Here is a 21436-nt window from a genome sequence, read left to right as displayed (position 1 = left end):
CATATATGTTGATTTGACAAGAAATAATATTATTTTGTGCAATTTTCATCTAAGAAAAAGAGCTTAATGAAACAAAACTATACTCAGATTTAATTAGACAAAAATAAATATTTTAAGGATTTAATTGAATACAATAGAAGGATGGAGGCTTATATGAAAAATTCATGTGATTGACGAGTCATTGATGACATTGAATATCAAGCCTGCTAGTTAGTCTTCTATTCAAATTTTGAAAAAAATTAAAATTTGGTGATACGATAAGATAGTCTTTTACCATTTGAGTTCCAAGAAACAATGTACCATTTGTTTGGAGGAGTTCTTGGTTGGAGACGAAGTTGCCTTGATGCCTCGCAGGCATGTTTTCCATGATGATTGCATTGTTAGGGGGATTTTTAGAAATTTTGCAAACTTCTTTACAGTATTTAAAATGAGGAGATAATACAATAAACAATCTTGCTTTGATATAACTGTATAAAATCTTATGGCAATCGATGATGAATACATTTTACTCAAAATTCTCGGAGTGTTGCCAATTATCTCTACATTAATTGATTTACACATCAAAATGGACATTTTTTGAAATATTGAATTTAGTTGTACAAATAATTTTTGGAAAAGATTTATAGATATAGTGGTGGCAATTTTGTGTCGTTTTAGTTTATATTGAATTATTAGAGTAAAAGAAATTTTAGATGGTTGTGGGTACAGATTATTCAGATTATTTGAAATTGAGACTATTGGATTTGGATTATTTTGAGTTTAAATTATTATGTTTTAAAATCAATTTATTTTTAAATAATAATTTTCAATCAATTTTCGAGTTATTTGAGTTTGAATCATTTCAAATTTATATTAATTCAAGTTTAAATAATTTCGAGTTTGAGTTGAGCAAATTTAGATTGTTAATTTTTTCCTAATCAAATTAGATTGGATTAGGTCCATATCTAGACAGATTTAAGATTATATATTATTATAATTATTAGTATTGTAAGATGAAAATATTAATGTTCTTTAGAAAAATTATTAAAATTTTATTTATTGATTGCTATCTAAATTGAATTAACCAAACATAGAAAGAGGTTTGATTGAGAAACAAAGTATGATCTTAGAAGCAGAAGCACTAAAACATGAGAAATAAAATTGATTCTATAAACAATTAACTAAAGCATAGCAAGCCAAAGGTAATTTTGTGCAACAAAGCTTTTTCGATCAATCTAACAATGGTATCATCTTTTGTGTCCCAACTTTTCTTCGTTCTCATCCTTGCATTGCTTCAATCTACGCTAGTCTTTGCCTTGGTAATTGGTATCCTTTCAAACTACTTCTTCAGTTATTGCTCCATCCATTGAAACATAAACCCTTCTTAAATGGAAAGCTAGACTTGACTAGGGGTGAGCATTTGTTCAATTGGTCGATTCAATTCAGTTTTAAAAAACTTAAAAACCCAAGAACCAACTTAACCGAACCAAGTTATACAAAGCTAACATCATAAGTAAGCTCTAGAATTCAACATCTTTGTCCAATCGAATTTACAACAACTAGAATAGTTCAACATCCAACACTCTTACTGTCAACTACTTTCTAAGAAAGCAGTAACAAGTACATCCGAATGTCCTTAGAGTACGGGAAACAGTATATCAATCTTGAAGAACTCAAAAATCGATTTAGACTTATCCCAATATCAATTATATTAAAACCAAATTTCAACAATCCAAACAGAAAAGATTGAAAGAGATGAGTTTTTAACTAATTAAAAATTTACCAGATTGTAATGAAATATGACCTGCATTGCCCATTTCACATGATCAGCAATGCTCAATTCCACGAATATGGATAGCAGCAAACCCAGAATCAAAATAAAGCAATAATAAACAGATAGTACCAAAGGAAAACTATGGCATTTCCTTCAAGAACAGGCAAAAACTTTTCTATGATCTTATTCAATACAAGCCGGTCAAACAAAATCCTATTGAAAATCATATCTTTTAAACTACAAATGGATACTAGTTTAAACCAACCAAAATTACGAGAACAAATGTTTCACTCACTAATCATGTGACGAAAGTTTATAACCAAAAAAATTCCTTGACCAAAAAGATTCAGACAATCTTAATTTCCCAGAAATATGATCAAAGCAAATGTTCAAAAACAATTAAGAAAAACCATCATTAATAATCAAATTTCCCTTCTAAAAATAATGACCAAACATGCCATAAGGACCATACAAGCAAAATCCATTATGAATCTTTGTAAATGTAAAAATCAGTACTATATTTTCAACCAAACAAAACCATGAAAACTACAAAGCATCAGAATCATTGACAAAACGACAAATTTAGAATAAAAGGAAAAATGGCTTTTTTATGAGCAAATCAACGGTTGTAACTTAAAAAGGTTCAGATCAACGGTCCAAAACATTTTTCCTGGAATAGGTTACTTCAAAATTTTTCGAGCTTATTTTCAATTAAAAAACGTTTCGGCATTTGGCTTTGAGGCTAATGCTTTACTTATTTTCTGTTTTTTAAGAAAAATACCATTTCAATTACTTTTTCTTTATGGTTGATAAGAAAAATATACGTTTTAAATTTTTAGAAATTTTAAAATAAATTTATTTTTAATTATTTAATTGCCCAAGTAAAAAAAAAAAAATAGTATATGTGAATAAGATAAGAAAAGGATAAAAAAACAAATTTCTTTTATCATTATTATTGTGTTGTGATTTAAACAAGACAAAGCAAATTTCAAAAATAAATTGAATATAAACTGAGTTATATAGCAAATTTTAAAGAATAAAAACTGAGTTCAACAAAATTGATTTTGATTTGGTATGTCATTCTTTCTCATACATGTGTATAAATCTCTTAAATTATGATTTAAAAGAAATCTTATAAGAGTCAAAACAAATCAAGTTACTTGTGAATTATTCAGTTGGATTTACTTATTGTCGAATTAAGCTCAAACTCGAGCTACTCAAATAATGAGTCAAGCTTAGTTAGAGTAGTTTAATATTCAAGTTAACAGATTTGAGTGTCTAATAAGACTTATTTTTAATATATTTAATGTATATATAAGTAAATAATAAAATTAATATTTAATATATTTATAATTTTATCTAACTTAATTGAGTGTATTGAGACAAACTCGAATGGTACAATTAAATTACAAATTGTGTTAAAATATAAATAATAAAAGACAAATTTGATCCAACTTGAATCAAAATTTGAATCTCAAATTTTTTAGTCTAATTGAATCAAACCTGACAATTCATCAACTCAATTCGACTGGAATTACATCCTACAATATTAATAGTCATATTGTTGTGTCTCTTTATTTTCCCTTTTGTGTCCTACAGATTATCGTATATGAATATTTCTCCAAATATAAGAAAAAAAATGAATATTGCAAAAACATTAAAAATATTCTTTAATACCAACTGAAAAAAATTACATCTTTTAATAATTATAAATCACACCGTGTAACGCTGGTATTTTTTTCTTAATATATAATACATAAAGACTTAAATAAATGGACAGTATTCTATTTTTATGGATAAGTTCAACTTGCTAACTAGTATCATTATAACACTTGTTTTTTCCAGTGAAAATATATGAATCACATTTGGTAGAACCATCATTGCCCAATGAACCATTGGAATCCATGTATGGTCGTTATCCTTCCCATCTGCTTTTTCAAGCTTTGTTTTTTACATTTGGCACTTGCTAATTAAAATTCAAACCCCTTTTTTATTTTTTATTATTATTTTTTGGTGACAAGCACGAGGGAAGAAAGGGGATGATTGTGGGGGTTGTAAACCTGATTCACCCCTTCTTCCATCGTAAGAGAGACACAGTAACCACTAAACCCAAAACTTTGAGATTTTAATTAAAATTCAAAAGTTTAAAAAATGGAAATAAACCAAAAGTTACCATATTAACATGGAATATGAAGTAGGAATGCATATTTGGTTCATTTTTTTTGGATAGGAAGTATTTACTAGTTCATAAAGTAAACTATATTAATTACTTTTGGAAAAATTTTTACAATAAATTCTAATGAGATAATCCAAAAGTTAGGACAAAGAAATTCGCTTTCCAGTGTAAGGATTACAGATAACCAATCAATGGCAGTTCATGAAGCAAATAGGTTTAGCTCAAAGCATTTCTACTTGGCCGTGGAGCATTCAGGGTATGGTTTCCATCTCAAATAGACATGTCAAATGTGAATCATTTACACATACAAAGAAGAGAACAAACTAATTTAAAAGTGGCATAACTTGCCGATTGAGTCGACTTTAAGATGCAAGTATCAGCCTACGCAGAAGACTTAGGCATCTTATATTGCTTCTTGACAAATTGGGATGCCTCTGAATCTGCACTGTGGCATAATATTCTCAGTAAAGTCTGGTTATCAGCACCTAGCTTGCCTCTTGAAGATCTCATGTCCTCAACCAATTCTCGAGTCTACAAACGATTATGGCCGAAAAATATAGTAATATCGTATCTTCCTGTAGTATAAACATGGAAAAGTATTTGTTGGTGGAACTAATAATTAGTCAGTCTAAAAATTAATAATTTGATTAAAAATTTTCAATCGTTTTATTTTTATTTTAAAAATCAATATGGATTTTAAAGTTATAATTTCATTTTAATTATCAAATAACTTGATTCAAAGATATTAAATAAAATATTATAAGAATCAAAACTCCATATAAGAATCTCATATAAAATAAATTCAATTCTAACTTTTTTACTTCATTATATCTCAATTCAGCTTACAAAATAAAGAATATATTTATCAAATAATAAATAAAACATATATATTTTTATCTATTGTTCAAAATTTCTTATCAAACACATATTTAAAAAATAACATATTTACATATTTTTAATGTTTTCACTTTTTCCCCTTAAAATTTTTAATCCATTAATTAATCTAACATCAATTTTTTTTGGTACTAAAAAATCTATGATGAAGAAAGATTTTTCATTTAAAATAAGAACAGATCACATAAACGTCAAAGATAACTTATATTGAATTTACGGTGAATAACATTAGGATTAGTTGCCTAGAATTTTGTTAGCTCAACACTCAATAGATCTATAAAGGTAGGTTGCACTTTGTTTTGGCTTTTCATTAGCAACAACTAGTTACGTATCCTTTTGCATTTATTGAAATTGATAATAATGTTATATGTCATAAAATCAATTATAAATCATATTCTTATTATAATTTATAAAATTCTAGCCAATATTGTTATAAAATTATACGTCATACAATTCATACTATAATTTTTGTATCTAGTTGCTATTGTTGTTTTTATTGATATCAAACAATATAATAATTTATTTTATTATGAAAAAACTCTTTGTTTAAGATCAATTATTGTTAAATCGGATGCCTCATAATTTTTTTTTTATGCTTTTATGCTTTTATTTTAGATGCCGAATTTAATTTAATTTATGTAACATAATTTTTTTAATTCATCAATTTAATTTTTTTTATAAATTTTTATTTAATATTTTTAATAAAAAATTCCCAAATTTTACCTACAAAATTTCATCTAAAACCTCATTTAAAATGAATTGGTGTCACTGTACTCTGTCGTTTGGATCAAAAAGGCCCGATCTGGTTGTGTTTACATGGCATCAATGTAAGACTTAAACTCAATTGATGGGAAAGGCGGAAAGGGTATGGTGGTGATTGATATTTTTGCTTTTCTTTTTTAATTTAATTAATAAATTATGAAATAATTTTTTAATTTAATATAATGAAAATTTTTATTATATAATAAACTTATAAATAAATAAAATAATTATTATATTTTTAATTAAAAATTATTATTTTATAAATTTTAATATTATATAAAAGATTAACTAAATATTATATTATAAACTAAACATAAAATTTAGTGCTATATTATATTATGTTAGTATTTTAACTAAAAATAGATAACTATGTCATTAATTAAAAATAAAGAAAAATACCAGTTGATATATTATTATTTTTATTAGTTTTTAATTATTCATCAACAAAGTTATTATTGATATAAAAATAATTTAATGAATTTTCAATTATTTATTAATTTTATAGATGTTAAATAATTTAAAATTTTTATTATATATAAATTTTAATCTAATATCTTTAATGGTTATTTCTTTTCTAACTATAATTCAACTCACCTCAACGATTCATTTGCATCGAAATATTTATATTCACAATTGATTTTAATATAATAAATATAGTATCTAATTTCACCGTTATTTTTAATTTTACCTAAATCAATCTTATTACCCATTTAAATAGACTCTAAATTATTCTCATTACACTAAAGATGTCAATCTTATCCAAATTCGATGAAAATTTTAATTTTTTATCCTAATAAAAATAAAATAAATATTAAATTTTAAAAATTGATATTGAAATGTGTATGATTTTAAAGTTTCACTTACAAAATTTTATTTAATTCATTTAAGTCTTTTTTATTGTACCATAATGTTGATGATTCTTGCTTATAGTCCGACTTAAAATTTAATTGGTACCATGAACACGTTAAAAATGAATGGGCAAAAGAATTGGATTTCCATACTAGATAAAAGATCGGCTTGAATCAAATTAAATGAAAAAAAATTTTACATATATGTAAGAATTATTGTTTTATATATTGATTTGACCTACCTTCACTTGTCATAAAATTCTTTTTCTGGGAATATTCTATCCGAAATTGGCTTATTGAAAAGTCTTGAGTTGATTTCCTTATCAAATAATGAGATCAATGGTTCCATTCTACGAGAAATAGGGAGGTTGAGTTCAATTTCCTGCATCTTTTTCTCTTATAACCATCTACGTGGTTCTATTCCTGGAGAGGTTTGCAGCCTTTCCAAGCTCACTGGTCTTGGCTTGTCACAGAATAATTTCTCTATAAGTATTCCACCTAAAATCGGAAGGTTGAGTTTACTTTCTCTACTTCTCTTTGATGCAAACAATCTCACCAGTCCAATACCTATTTCTATTGGAAGCTTGCATAATTTGTCCCAACTTGTCCTAGTTGACAATAGTCTCAATGGTGCCATACCTAGAGAAGTTGGGATGACGAAGTTACTCAATATGCTTGATCTTTCAATAAACCAACCAACTGGTCCTGTCCCAACATCTCTGGGAAACCTAAGGAACTTGGTATGGCTTTATCTGTATGGTAATAACCTCTCTGGTTCTATCCCTAATGAAATAGGATAGCTTGGATCTCTTATCACAATGCAGTTGTTAAGTAATAACCTCACTGGTGTCATCCCTGCTTCCATAAGAAACTTAACCAAATTGTCTACTCTTTACCTTTTTGAAAATAAGCTTTCCGGGTCAATACCTCAAGAGATAGGGATGCTTGTATCTCTTACAGAACTTTTTTTCTTTGATAACAATTTCTCTGGTTCAATCCCTGCTTCCATAGGAAACTGGACCAGCTTATCTACTCTCTACCTTGATCAAAATATGTTTTCTGGTTCAATCCCTGCTTCAATTGGAAACATGACGAAGCTTGTGGGGTTAAGTCTTCTATATATCTTTTATCAGGGCCAATTCCTTCGTTCAGCAATCTTACTCATTTGGAATCACTCCAAGTATCGGACAACCATCTCGGTGGTCCATTACACGAGAATGTATGCTTCGGTGGACAACTCATATATCTTGGGGCTATCAACAACAATTTGACGGGTCTGAACCCATCAAGTTTAAGAAACTGCAAAAGCTTTTACAGAGTTAGGCTTAAAGGAAAGCAGTTGACAGGAAATATATCAGAAGCTTTTGGTATATATCCTAATTTGAATTATATTGCATTAAGCAACAACAAATTTTATGGTGAACTTTCTTCGGGTAATGCCATAGTCTAACAAGCCTATGAATCTCCAATAATAACATTTCTAGAAAGATACCACCTGAGCTCAAACATGCAACTCAATTACAAGAAATCGATCTCTCTTCAAATCATCTCATGGGTGAGATTCCCAAGGAATTGGGAGCATTGACATTGATGTTCAATCTTTTGCTAAGTGGTAACCAACTTTCAGGCAAAATTCCATCAGAGATTGGTGTTCTTTCAAACCTACGACATCTTAACTTGGCATCAAACAATTTAAGTGGATCAATTCCTAATCGACTTGGAAAATGCTCTAAGTTATTGAACCTGAATTTGAACAAGAATAAACTTGGAGAAGGTATTCCAATTTCAATAAGCTACATATATGGTCTTGAAAATATAGATTTAAGTCAGAATTTACTTATTGGGGAGATACCACAACAGGTTGCAAAATTACATTCCTTGGAAATGTTGGACCTTTCTCACAATATGCTCAATGGTTCCATCCCAAATTCTTTTAATGATTTGCAAAGCTTGACTGTTGTGAATATCTCTTGCAATCAATTAGTAGGTCCTATACCCAACATTAAGGCATTTCATGAGGCTTCATTTGATGCCTTAAGAAACAATAACGGCCTATGTGGTAATGCCACTGGACTAATGCATTGTGTCGTCGCTGCTGCTAGCAACAACGTTGGTCATAGAAAAAGCACCAAGTTCATCATTTTCATTGTGCTTTCACTCTTTGGTATTCTTCTTTTACTATTTATCATGGCTGGAAGTTTCTTTATTCTTTGCCAAAAGAACCGAACTAGAAAATCTGAGTCAATGGAGGCACAACTTGGAGATTTTTTCACATTGTGGGGATATAATGGAAGAATACTCTATGAGAACATTATTGAAGCCACTGAAGATTTCAGCTCCAACAATTTCATTCAGGAGGCTATGGAGCTGTTTATAAAACTGTGCTACCCATTGGTGAGATGGTTGCAATGAAGAAACTTCACCAATCTGAAAATAACATGATTTCCAACAACTTGAAAGCCTTTGAAAGAAAGATTCATGGTTTATCAGAAATAAGGCAACGTAACATTGTGAAGCTGTATGGCTTTTGTTCACATCCAAAGAACTCATTTTTGGTTTGTGAGTTTGTAGAAAGGGGAAGTTTGAAAATGGTGTTAAGGAATAAGGACAAGGCAATGGAGTTAGATTGGGAGAAGAGGTTAAATGTTGTAAAAGGAGTGGCCCATGCCTTGTCCTATGTGCATCATGACCATTCATCACCTATTATTCATCAAGACATTTCCAGCAACAATGTTCTTTTGGATTTGGACTATGAGGCTCATGTCTCAGATTTTGGCACAGCCAGGCTTTTAAAGCCTGATACTTCCAATTGGGCCTCACTTGCTGGCACTTTCGGATATATAGTTCCAGGTATTTATTGATCTCTTTTTTTTTTTTAAAGATGCTTTAAACATGTAATCATTGAATTAAAAGTGTTAGTTTTGTGTGCAAATTGATGCGTTAAAACAAAGTTCACGTGGTATCATGATTGTAACTTTTCAAAATTTAAGTATCAATTTGACTATAATTCAAGTATCAAATGAGTAATTAATTTTTAAAGTTTAACACTTAATTTTTCAATATTCAACATATCAAACTGATGAACTAAATGTAAAATTTTATTTGAACCTTTGAATTTCAATTTTCAATTAATTTTCTAAACATTCGCAATTTCTTTTCAACATACGTTTTATAATCTTCTCAATATTTTTATATAATAATGTATTGGTTAGATATATTTGTTGCTTAATAGAGCACATTGATTAGATATGTTTCTTTAAGCAAAGTTCACTTGTACAATGAAAGTAGATGAGAAATGCGATGTATATAATTTTGGAATTCTAATAATGAAAGTTCTTATGGGAAGACATCACGGTGATCTTATATCATGTTTATCATCATTGGCGTTTGGCATCGACATCGGCTTTGGTGCCTAATGACCTACAAATTTTATTAAAGATGCGATAAACCAGCATCTCTCACCACTAGAAAACCAAGTTGTAGAGGATTTAGTATTTACTACAAAGGAAGCATTTGCATACTTGAACGACAATCCCCAACTTTGGCCAACCATGCAATAGGTTGCTCAAGCCATTACCAGTCAATAGTTTCCATTTCCCAATCTTTTCACTATCATCAAATTGGGAGAACTGTTGGTCATGGAGTTTGTGGCTAACTAGGTGCTAACAATTTGGATAATAATTCTTGGTATGAGTATAATTTGCTTTCTCAATCTCCTTCTTTATCTCCTTTGTATTCAAATGTTTAAGCAATCTAATATATATGTGGTTAAATATTTGATTCACTAATGGTGACATTTCATTAATAAATAAAAACTAAATTAGTTAAATCTTTAAAAATAAATTACTTCTTACATATGCAAGGTCAATGGGTTAAACAAAAGCAAATCACTTGAATATAGTAGAGGGAGAATTTAATCAGAAATTAACATAAAAAGAGAGATTAGGGAAATTTTTTTTTGAGTTTTAGTTTCACAGTATTGTTGGATAATATTTTATAATTTCATCTAGATAAACATAAGATGACCGAACCTACACAAGCATGAAAAACAACAAAACTTGAAATGATATTAAGAAAGAAGCCATGATTTGGATAGTTCAAAGGAATATATATTTTATTAATTATTTAAGTATAAATTACATTGACTAGCCCGGATGGTCAGGTATTTATTCAACCCCTCTCCAGTTAATTTCCACAAAGACTAACAAACTAACGTGTTTCATGGCAATAATAAATTAGTAAATCTGTTACACGCGCGAGTCAACTCAAGACCGGAAGGTTGTGATCAAATCATTGCAAACCCAAGTAAATCATGAATGACGTGAAACACTTCTTGACAGACATCTCAAGTCTTCCTCCGATTGACATTGGCGTCAATTTTAGATATTTCTACTTTTTCTTGTCTTTTCCTTTCTTACGTTTTTTTTTTCTTTATTACGTAGAAAGGCGGCTAACTAGGCTGGGGCATGTAGGGTGTGATATTACTCTTATTCTAGTTTTAAAAGACTTCCTAAAAGACTTATGAAGTCTTCCTTCAATTGACGTTGGCGTCAATTGAGATGTTTCTAATCTTTTCTTTTTTTCTTTTCATTTCTTTATTGTGGTGGGAAAAAAAAAAACACAGTTGATTGGAGGCAGCTAGTGTACTTGAAAAAAAATTTAATAATTACGGTTTTTTTACTATTAGATTACGATTTTTTTTAAAAGTTATAATTTTTTTATGTTAGACTATGATTTTTTTCAAAAATCAAAGTTTTTAGGTATATTAAACTACAAATTTATCTATATAGACCATGATTTTTTAACAAATCGTCGTCCTTTTATATATTAGATTATAATTTTATGAAAATTGTAATCTTTTTAATATTAAACTATATTTTTCGTACTAAACTATTTTATATAAACTATATTTTTATCTATCTGGCACATTTTTATTTATTTAATTTCTAATTTTATGTATGAATTAAATTTATCAAATTATTTTTTTAAAAAAAGAATAAAATTAATTAAATAATAAAAATAATTATTTTAAAATAAAATAATAATTTTAAATAATTAAAATTTGTTTAACATATTTTAAATTTATAAATTAAAAATATTTTAAAAATATATACAAAAGTTATCATTAATTATTATATTTCATTAAAAAAATTCAAATGAAGTTAAAACATACACTCAATAAAAATAAAAACTTAAGTAAACTAAATTACTATGAGCTTAGATGTCCATCTTTATTACACGAATTAATTTTGATTTATATCCTTTTTATGCATAATACTGTACATATTTATTAATTTGCATCACCAATTATAATTCCTAGATCCGTTATGCATGGCAGTGAGCTTAATTCAGTTTCAAGTTTTATTTGCACTAATCCTTCTTAAAATTTTATTTTTCTTTCTTTATGGAAGGGAAATTAGCGGCGGTCATGTATTTTGGCAAAACAAATTTATTTTGACTCATGCATATTGTATATTTGGTTATCAAAGTGCATTTAAAAGGGTATGCAAAGCAAGAAAAATAAAAATTATTGAAATATTTTTATTAGGTTGATTGATGTATTATTTCTTCTCTAAAATAAAATTTGAATCTATTTTCCTAAAAAAGGAAAAACAAAAAAATTTAACTATGAACATAGTTAGGTGTCAAAAAAAGGCTCGTGGTTAAAATATTTGTGGGTATCAATTTAATATGTAATTTATTTGATATTGAAGCCCTATTTTGATATTACTAATAATCTTACATTCTTGATACTTAAAAATATTGTATAACCAAATGTAATAATCTAATAATCAAAAATAAAACTATGATTAATAATCTTCTTTCTTTTGAATCAAACGTCTTTATAAACAAATATGATTATGATGTAAATTTTTTGAAAGTTGAAAAGTTTGCATTTCTTAAAGCAATTGATTTGTCTTTTATGACTTTTTTTTTTGTAAATGCAGCAAGATCTGCGTCATTCTGTCTACTTTTTCTTTCTTTTTTATTTGTTTGAAATGTTGGCTACTTTTTTATTTCTAAACCAATGAGTGTTAAGTATAAAGTTATGACTAAAAGAATTAAAAAAACCTAAAATGTGAAAACACTAATATTTCTTGTTGAAAGTGGATCAAGCCCTTATTAAATTTCTTCTTCTAGGCTATGGTTGGATGAAGTATTTGAAGGGTGTAATGAATTTCAAGCAGGCTTTTCAAAAGTCCAAAAATAAATTCATTTATTTTGCTAAAGAGAAGAATGGATTTCAACTTTTTGGCAAATATCAAATGTGTAATTGAATTCAAAATTGGATCAAATCCACCAAATCTTTTTTTTGTCATCAAGTCAAAATCTCATAGTAGGAAAATAGGGTTTAAGAGAGAAAAAGTTTAAGCTTTTCTTTTTGTTTTGTTTTGTTTTTTTTTAAGATAGAAAGACATTAGTGATGAGTGAGTTTTTTACTCTTTTTTTGCTTTTAGCCTGTGGAGAAAGTATTGTTATGAATAATGACTCAAATTTCATAAAAGATTTATTTAGGATTTGTTAGATATTGCTTGATGGGCAAGAAGACTTGCAAAAGAAGAATTATGAGAGAAATGAGATTTTTAATAGGTAAGTTTATCTTGCAAAAGAAGAATTCTGAGAGGAAAAGAATTCTTAATAGGCAAGTTTGTATGCTTATAAATAGATAAAGTTTCTATAAGGTTGAGTATGAGAAAAAAATATCAGAGAGTTATAGGATTGTGTGGGATAGATACCCTATAAGAGTACTGAAGATTTACGTCTTATAAGTGTGTATGTTTGTTTGTGAGTGGACTAGAAGAGACTGAGATGGTCCACATAGGTATGAGGTATAGGTGCATATGGGTATGTGTTTAGTTGTGTTGAAATGGTGCATATGGGTACATGTTTATTTGGGTTAAGAATACTTCATAGAACTAGAGGAGATTGAAAATGTCTTATGAGTATTGATTGTTAAATGAGGTAGATGATTTGATTTGTATATTTATAATTCTCTACAAGTAGTAGATCTTATTTCTCATCCATGGATATAGGTCAGTTAGACCAAACCACATTAAATTGTTATCTTTTATGTATTTGATTAATTGTTTAATTTCACTTCCACTGGTGTGATTGGATTGAGGTTTTTTAGCCTAACAAGTGGTATCAAAGCTGTGGTGATCACTAACAAGTGGTATCAGAGCTGAAAGTTTGAGACATGGGAAAAGCTGAAAGTTTGAGCCATGGGAAGAGGTAAGTCCAGAGGAGCTCAATTCAAGAAAATAGTTCAAGTTCATATTTTAAGGATTGAGGATCGGTAACATATAAAACAAGATGATTGTGAGACTTTCATTGCAGGTGGAGCCAAGCATATCTAGCATAAAGATAAATTATTGATGAAATTTGAGTCAAGGTAAAAATTGTTAGGAATAATGACTCAAATCTCATAAGAGATTTGTTTGAGATTAGTTAGATATTGCTTCATGCACAAGAAGACTTGTAAAAAAAGAATTTTTAAAGAAAAGGGAATTCTTAATAGGCAAGTTTAACTTGCAGAAGAAAAATTCTAAAAGGAAAATGATTCTTAATAGGCAAGTTTGTATACTTATAAATAGATGAAGTCTTTATAAGATTGGGTATGAGAAAAAAGTATAAAAAAGTTGTAGGATTTTATAGAATAGACACCCCATAGGAGTACTAGAGATTTATGCCTTATAGGTATATATGTTTGTTTGTGAGTGGACTAAAGGAGACTGACCACAGAGGTATGAGGTATGGGTGCATATGGGTATGTGTTTAGTTATGTTGAAAGAGTGCACATGAGTACGTATTTGTTTGGGTTAAAAATATTTTATAGGACTAGAAGAGATTTAGAGTGTCTTATGAGTATTAATTATTAAGTGAGGTAGATGATTTGATTTGTATGTTTGTAATTCTCTACAACTAGTGGATCTTGTTTCTCATCCGTGGACATAGGTTAATTGGACCAAACCATGTTAAATTGTTATCTTTTATATGTCTGATTTTGCTTCTACTGGTATGATTGGATTGAGGTTTTTTAACCTAACAAGTGGTATCAGAGTTATGGTGATCCCTAACAAGTGGTATAAGAGTTGAAGGTTCGAGATGTGAAAAACACTGAAAGTTTGAGCCATGGGAAGAGGTAAGTTCAGAGGAGCTCGATTCAAGAAAAGAGTTCGAATTCATATTTTAAGGATTAAAGATTGGTTTTCATGAAATGTGAAGACATATAAGAGAAGATAATTGTGAGACTTTTATTGCAAGTGAAGCCAAGCATATCTAGCATGAAGACAGATGATTGATGAAATTTGAATCAAGGTGGAGATTGTTAGGAATAATGACTCAAATCCCATAAAAGATTTGTTTGAGATTTATTAGTTATTGCTTGATGTACAAGAAGACTTGCAAAAGAAGAATTCTAAGAGAAAGGAGATTCTTAATAGATAAGTTTAACTTGCAGAAGAAAAATTTAAGAGAAAAATGATTCTTAATAGGCAAGTTTGTATGCTTATAAATAGATAAAATCTCTATAGGGTTGGGTATGAGAAAAAGATGTAAGAGAGTTGTAAGATTTTGTGGGATAGATACCCCATAGTGTATTAGAGATTTACATCTTATGGGTGTGTATGTTTGTTTGTGAATAGACTAGAGGAGACTGAGAGGGTCCATATAGGTATGACGTATTAGTGTATATGAGTATGTATTTAGTTGTATTGAAGGGGTGCATATAGGTACGCGTTTGTTTGGGTTAATAATACTCCATAAAACTAGAAGAGATTGGGAGTGTCTTATGAGTATTGATTGTTAAGTGAGGTAGATGATCTGATTTGTATGTTTGTAATTCTCTACAACTAGTGGATCTTATTTATCATCCATGGACGTAGGTTAGTTGTACCAAATCACATTAAATTATTATCTCTTATGTGTTTGATTAATTATTTGATTTCACTTCTGTTGATGTGATTGGATTAAAACTTTTTAGCCTAACAAGTATGACGGTATTTTTTAATTTCTTAATTATTATTGTTTACTTACCTTTTTTTTTTAATTGGTCGAAATGACATACTTGTCAAATGCAATCCAAATAATTTTATAGTGTGATGTGATTTTCACTGCTCAATGGAGGTTTGAGTTCTAGTACTCATTTGCCCTTTTATTTATTTATTTATTTATTTGTTTGCAGTTTCAAGTTAATCACTTAATTTTTTTATTTCTTTTTTTTACTTAAAAATTATAAAATAATTTTGTAAATTTATTATATAATAAATTAATAAATAACTTTTAATTATTTATTAATAAAATCATTATTTGACATAAAATAATTTAATAATAATTTATTACTTTTATAAATATTAAATAATTTAAAATTTTTATTACATATAATTTTGATTTAATATTTTTAATTATCTTTTTTTTACTATAATGCATCTTACCATCATCATTATTTTTGTATTCAAAAACATTTTACAATTGAAACTTAAAAGACTAATAATCATCATGTAACAAAATTAACTTAAACGTAGTCTTGAAGTTTGATTTTTTCACTTGATGTTGATGTTTCATAGTGACAGAAATGCTCTTCTATTCTACATAAATACCTGACCATGCTAGCCAATGTAATTTAGAACAATTAACAAAAGATCCTTATTGAACTATCCAAATCATGTCATCTTTCTTAATACCATTCAAAGTCATGTTCTTCCTCATACTTGTCCTACTTCACTCTTCCTCTGTCTTTGCTTCTTCATCCTCCATTGCTGCACTTAAAAGAGGTAAAGAAGCGGAAGCTCTTCTAAAATGGAAAGCAAGCCTTGACAACAACACCCAAACTTTGCTCTCTTCTTTGTGGGTTGGAGATGGCCATTGTAGCTGGGGTGGAATTACCTGCGACAAGGCTGAAAGCATCACCAATCTGAGCCTTCCAGATTATGGGTTGAGAGGTACACTTCATAGTCTTAACTTTCTTTTCTTCCCTAGCCTGATGGGGCTTAACCTTCATAACAACTCACTGTATGGGCCCATTCCCTCACACATTGGCAACCTTTCCAAGCTCACCTTCCTTAAATTGTCAAACAATAACTTTTCGGGGAATATTCCATCCGAAATTTGCTTATTGAAAGGTCTTGAGTTGATTTCCTTAGCAAGTAATGAGATCAGTGGTTCCATTCCATTAGAGATGGGGAGGCTGAGTTCAGTTTCCGAGATCTATTTCTTTGATAACTATCTATGTGGTTCTATTCCTGCTTCCATAGGAAACTTGACCGGTCTATCCACTCTCTACCTTCATCGAAATATGTTTTCTGGGTCGATACCTCAAGAGATAGTGATGCTTAAATCTCTCACTGACTTTGAGTTGAGTCATAATAATTTCTCTGGTTCAATCCCTGCTTCCATAGGAAACTTGACCAGCCTATCCACTCTCTACCTTTATGGAAATATGTTTTCTGGGTCCATACCTCAAGAGATAGGGATGCTTAAATCTCTCACTGACTTTGAGTTGAGTCAAAATAATTTCTCTGGTTCAATCCCTGCTTCCATAGGAAACTTGACCAGTCTATCCACTCTCTACCTTCATCGAAATATGTTTTTTGGGTCGATACCTCAAGAGATAGGGATGCTTAAATCTCTCACTGACTTTGAGTTGGATGAAAATAATTTCTCTGGTCCAATCCCTGCTTCCATAGGAAACTTGACCAGTCTATCCACTCTCTACCTTTATCAAAATATGTTTTCTGGGTCCATACCTCAAGAGATAGGGATGCTTAAATCTCTCACTGACTTGGAGTTGAGTCATAATAATTTCTCTGGTTCAATCCCTGCTTCCATAGGAAACTTGACCAGTCTATCCACTCTCTTCCTTTATCGAAATATGTTTTCTGGGTCGATACCTCAAGAGATAGGGATGCTTAAATCTCTCATTTACTTTGAGTTGAGTGAAAATATTTTCTCTGGTTCAATCCCTGCTTCCCTAGGAAACTTGACCAGTCTATCCACTCTCTACCTTTATCGAAATATGTTTTCTGGGTCCATACCTCAAGAGATAGGGTTGCTTAAATCTCTCACTGACTTTGAGTTGAGTCATAATAATTTCTCTGGTTCAATCCCTGCTTCCATAGGAAACTTGACCAGCCTATCCACTCTCTACCTTTATCGAAATATGTTTTCTGGGTCCATACCTCAAGAGATAGGGATGCTTAAATCTCTCACTGACTTTGATTTGAGTGAAAATAATTTCTTCGGTCCAATCCCTGCTTCCATAGGATACTTGGCCAGTCTATCCACTCTTTATCTCTATCAAAATATGTTTTCTGGGATGATACCTCAACAGATAGGGATGCTTAAATTTCTCACTTCCTTTGACTTGAGTCAAAATATATTCTCTGGTTCAATCCCTCCTTCAATCGGAAACATGACAAAGCTTATGGCGTTAAAACTTAACCATAATCATTTGTTAGGGCCAATTCCTTCAACGCTCAACAATCTTACTCATTTGCAGTCATTACAATTAGGATATAACCATCTCAGTGGTCCATTACCTGAGAATGTATGCAAAGGTGGACAGCTCGCATATCTTTCAGTTGTCAACAACAATTTGAGGGGTCATATCCCACCAAGATTGAAAAACTGCAAAAGTTTATACAGAGTTAGGCTTGAAGGAAACTACTTCACAGGAAATATATCAGAAGCTTTTGATGTGTATCCAAATTTGAGTTATATTGCATTAAGCAATAACAGATTTTATGGTGAACTTTCTCCAAAGTGGGGGCAATGCCATAATCTAACAAGCCTACAAATCTCCAATAACAACATTTCTGGAAAGATACCAACTGAGTTGAAACATGCAACTCAGTTACAGGAACTCGATCTCTCTTCAAATCATCTTGTTGGTGAGATTCCCAAGGAATTGGGAGCATTGACATTGATGTACAAACTTTTGCTAAATGGTAACCAACTTTCAGGCAAAATTCCACCAGAGATTGGAGTTCTTTCAAATCTACAACATCTTAACTTGGCATCAAACAATTTAAGTGGACCGATTCCGAATCAACTTGGAGACTGCTCAAAGTTATTGGACCTGAATTTGAGCAAGAATAAACTTGGAGAAAGCATTCCATTTTCAGTAAGCTATATAAATGGTCTTGAAAATCTAGATTTAAGTCAGAATTTATTTATTGGGGAGATACCACAACAGCTTGCAAAATTACATTCCTTGGAAATATTGGACCTTTCTCACAATATGCTCAATGGTTCCATCCCAAATTCTTTTAATGATTTGAAGAGCTTGACAGTTGTGAATATATCTTACAATCAATTAGAAGGCCCTATTCCTAACATTAAGGCATTTCATGAGGCTTCATTTGATGCCTTAAGAAACAATAAAGGCCTATGTGGTAATGCCACTGGACTAATGCCTTGTGCTGTCACTGCCGCTAGCAACGGTCATAGAAAAAGCACCAAAGTCATCATTTTCATTGTGATTCCATTCTTTGGTCTTCTTTTTCTCTTTATCATGGTTGGAAGTATCCTTATTCTTTGCCAAAAAAACCGAACCAGAAAATCTGAGTCAATAGGGGTACAACTTGGAGAATTTTTCACATTGTGGGGATATAATGGAAGAATACTCTACGAGAACATTATTGAAGCCACTGAAGATTTCAGCTCCAACAATTGCATTGGTTCAGGAGGCTATGGAACTGTTTATAAAGCTGCGCTACCCATTGGTGTGGTGGTTGCTGTGAAGAAACTTCACCAATCTGAAGATAGCATGACTTCGAACAACTTGAAAGCCTTTGAAAGCGAGATTCATGCTTTATCAGATATAAGGCATCGTAACATTGTGAAGCTGTATGGCTTTTGTTCACATCCAAAGAACTCATTTTTGGTTTATGAGTTTGTAGAAAGGGGAAATTTGAGAAAGGTGTTAAGCAACAAGGACGAGGCAATGGAGTTGGATTGGGAGAAGAGGCTAAATGTTGTAAAAGGAGTGGCCAATGCCTTGTCTTATATGCATCATGACCATTCACCACCTATAATTCATCGAGACATTTCCAGCAATAATGTTCTTTTGGATTTGGACTATGAGGCTCATGTTTCAGATTTTGGCACAGCCAGGCTTTTAAAGCCTGACTCTTTCAATTGGACCTCACTTGCTGGCACTTTCGGGTATATAGCTCCAGGTATTTATTAATATCTCTTTTTTTTAAGATGCTTTAAATATTTCATCATTCAATTAGAAGTGTTAGTTTTGTGTGCAAATTAATGCGTTAAAACTATGTACAAGTGGTTTTAAGATTGTAACTTTCCAAATTTAAGTATCAAAGAATTTTACTCTAATTCAAGCATCAAATGTGTAATTAATCTTTGAAGTTTAACACCTAATTGTAACTTTTCAAATTTAAGTTTCAAAGAATTTTACTTAATTCAAGTATAAAATGTGTAATTAATCTTTGAAGTTTAACACTTAATTTTTTAATATTTAATATATCAAACTGATGAACTAAATATAAAATCTTATTTAAACCTATGAATTTTAATTTTCATGTAATCTTCTAAACATTCACAATTTCTTTTCAACATTATTTTATAATCTTCTCAATATTCTTACATAATAGTGTATTTGATTTAGATATATTTATTGCTTATTAGAGCACATTGATTATAAATATTTCTTTAAGCAGAGTTGGCTTATACAATGAAAGTAGACGAAAGATGTGATGTTTACAGTTTTGGGGTGTTAACAATGGAAATACTTATGGGGAGGCATAATGGTGATTTGATTTCATATTTACCATCGTCATCATTGGCATCGACATCAACATCGACATTGATACCAAATGACAACCAACTGATTTTACTTAAAGATGTGATAGACCAACGTCTCTCACCACCAGTAAGGCAAGTTGCAAAGGACGTAGTCTCTACCACAAAGCTAGCATTTGCATGCTTGAATGGCAATCCCCAACTTCGGCCAACCATGCAACAAGTTGCTCAAGCCCTTATCCGTCAATCGCTTCCATTGCCTAATCCTTTCTCAATCATAAAATTGGGAGAATTATGGGGTCATGAAGTCTACGGTGGCTAATATTAAGGTGCTAACAATTTGAATAACAATTCTAAGCACGTGTATTTACTTTCAATCTATTTCTTTTTTGCTTCTTTGTATTGAAAATGTTTATGCATTCTAGTAATAAAGTTTTTGTAGTGAATCGGTTGTGATATAGAACAATTGTATTTAAGCACTTAATTCGTATGTTCAAAATTTCCTATTTCTAAAATTTAACTAATGGCCAAAAGTAGAATTTCAACTTTCAGTATCAATTGTAATATTCTGCTGTAGTCCCGATTTGCTATACTACTTTTGCTTTGGAATGCTACAGCAATTTTAATATCACCTTTTTATTTGTTTGAATAAACAAAGAATACAATTGGTGAGTACACCAAATTACAATAAACACAACTTTACACAATAATCTTTTAATTATACTATTTACTGGTCATTTATTCTTACACACACTCGTACACATTGTTTCTTACAATTTATCTTTCTAAACTTTCTGCATTTCCTACCTTTTAAATCATTTAAAATTTAATTGTAATTATATTGAGTATACTTAAAATGGATTTGAGTGATGATTTTAAGCTATATAACTTCAATTTGTACTTTTTTTTAACTAAAATGCTAAACAATGTTGTAGTTTTCTCAAATTCCTCAAATAAACTTTTATCTTTTTTTATCCAATTAAAAGCATAAAACATTATTTTTATTTAATTAAATTTATTTTATATGAAAACTATTAAAATTCATTATTTTTACCATGTCAATGGTAATAATTGTTTTTTTTGGTAAATCAATATTTGCTTTGCGAAATATAAATATTTAAGTCAAGTTATTGTTTACATAATATATAATAAATGGCTCATATAATAGATCACATTAGCATTTAAAAAGCTTTTTTATTTTCAAATATATGCTATGCAAATATTGGCATCATAGAAAGAACT

General features: G+C 29.9%; 1 protein-coding gene and 1 pseudogene across 1 annotated transcript; both read left to right on the top strand.

Annotated features, from left to right (window-relative positions):
• Positions 1-8841: 8841 nt before the first annotated feature.
• On the top strand, positions 8842-9294 carry LOC149513540 (MDIS1-interacting receptor like kinase 2 pseudogene; annotated as a pseudogene).
• A 6781-nt stretch (positions 9295-16075) lies between these two features.
• LOC111309379 (uncharacterized) lies at positions 16076-20588 on the top strand. Its single transcript, XM_089748205.1, has 2 exons — positions 16076-19611; positions 20113-20588. Exons 1-2 carry the CDS (start codon positions 16098-16100, stop codon positions 20514-20516), a joined length of 3918 nt encoding a protein of 1305 aa, XP_089604331.1. The 5' UTR covers positions 16076-16097; the 3' UTR covers positions 20517-20588.
• Positions 20589-21436: the final 848 nt, after the last annotated feature.

This window comes from Durio zibethinus, chromosome 19 (genome assembly GCF_047325235.1).
Source record: "Durio zibethinus cultivar Kanyao isolate XHJ-2024 chromosome 19, ASM4732523v1, whole genome shotgun sequence".
Lineage (NCBI taxonomy): Eukaryota > Viridiplantae > Streptophyta > Magnoliopsida > Malvales > Malvaceae > Durio > Durio zibethinus.
The sequence above is the reverse complement of the archived record's forward strand: the minus strand, read 5'-3'. Positions and strand labels throughout refer to the sequence as shown.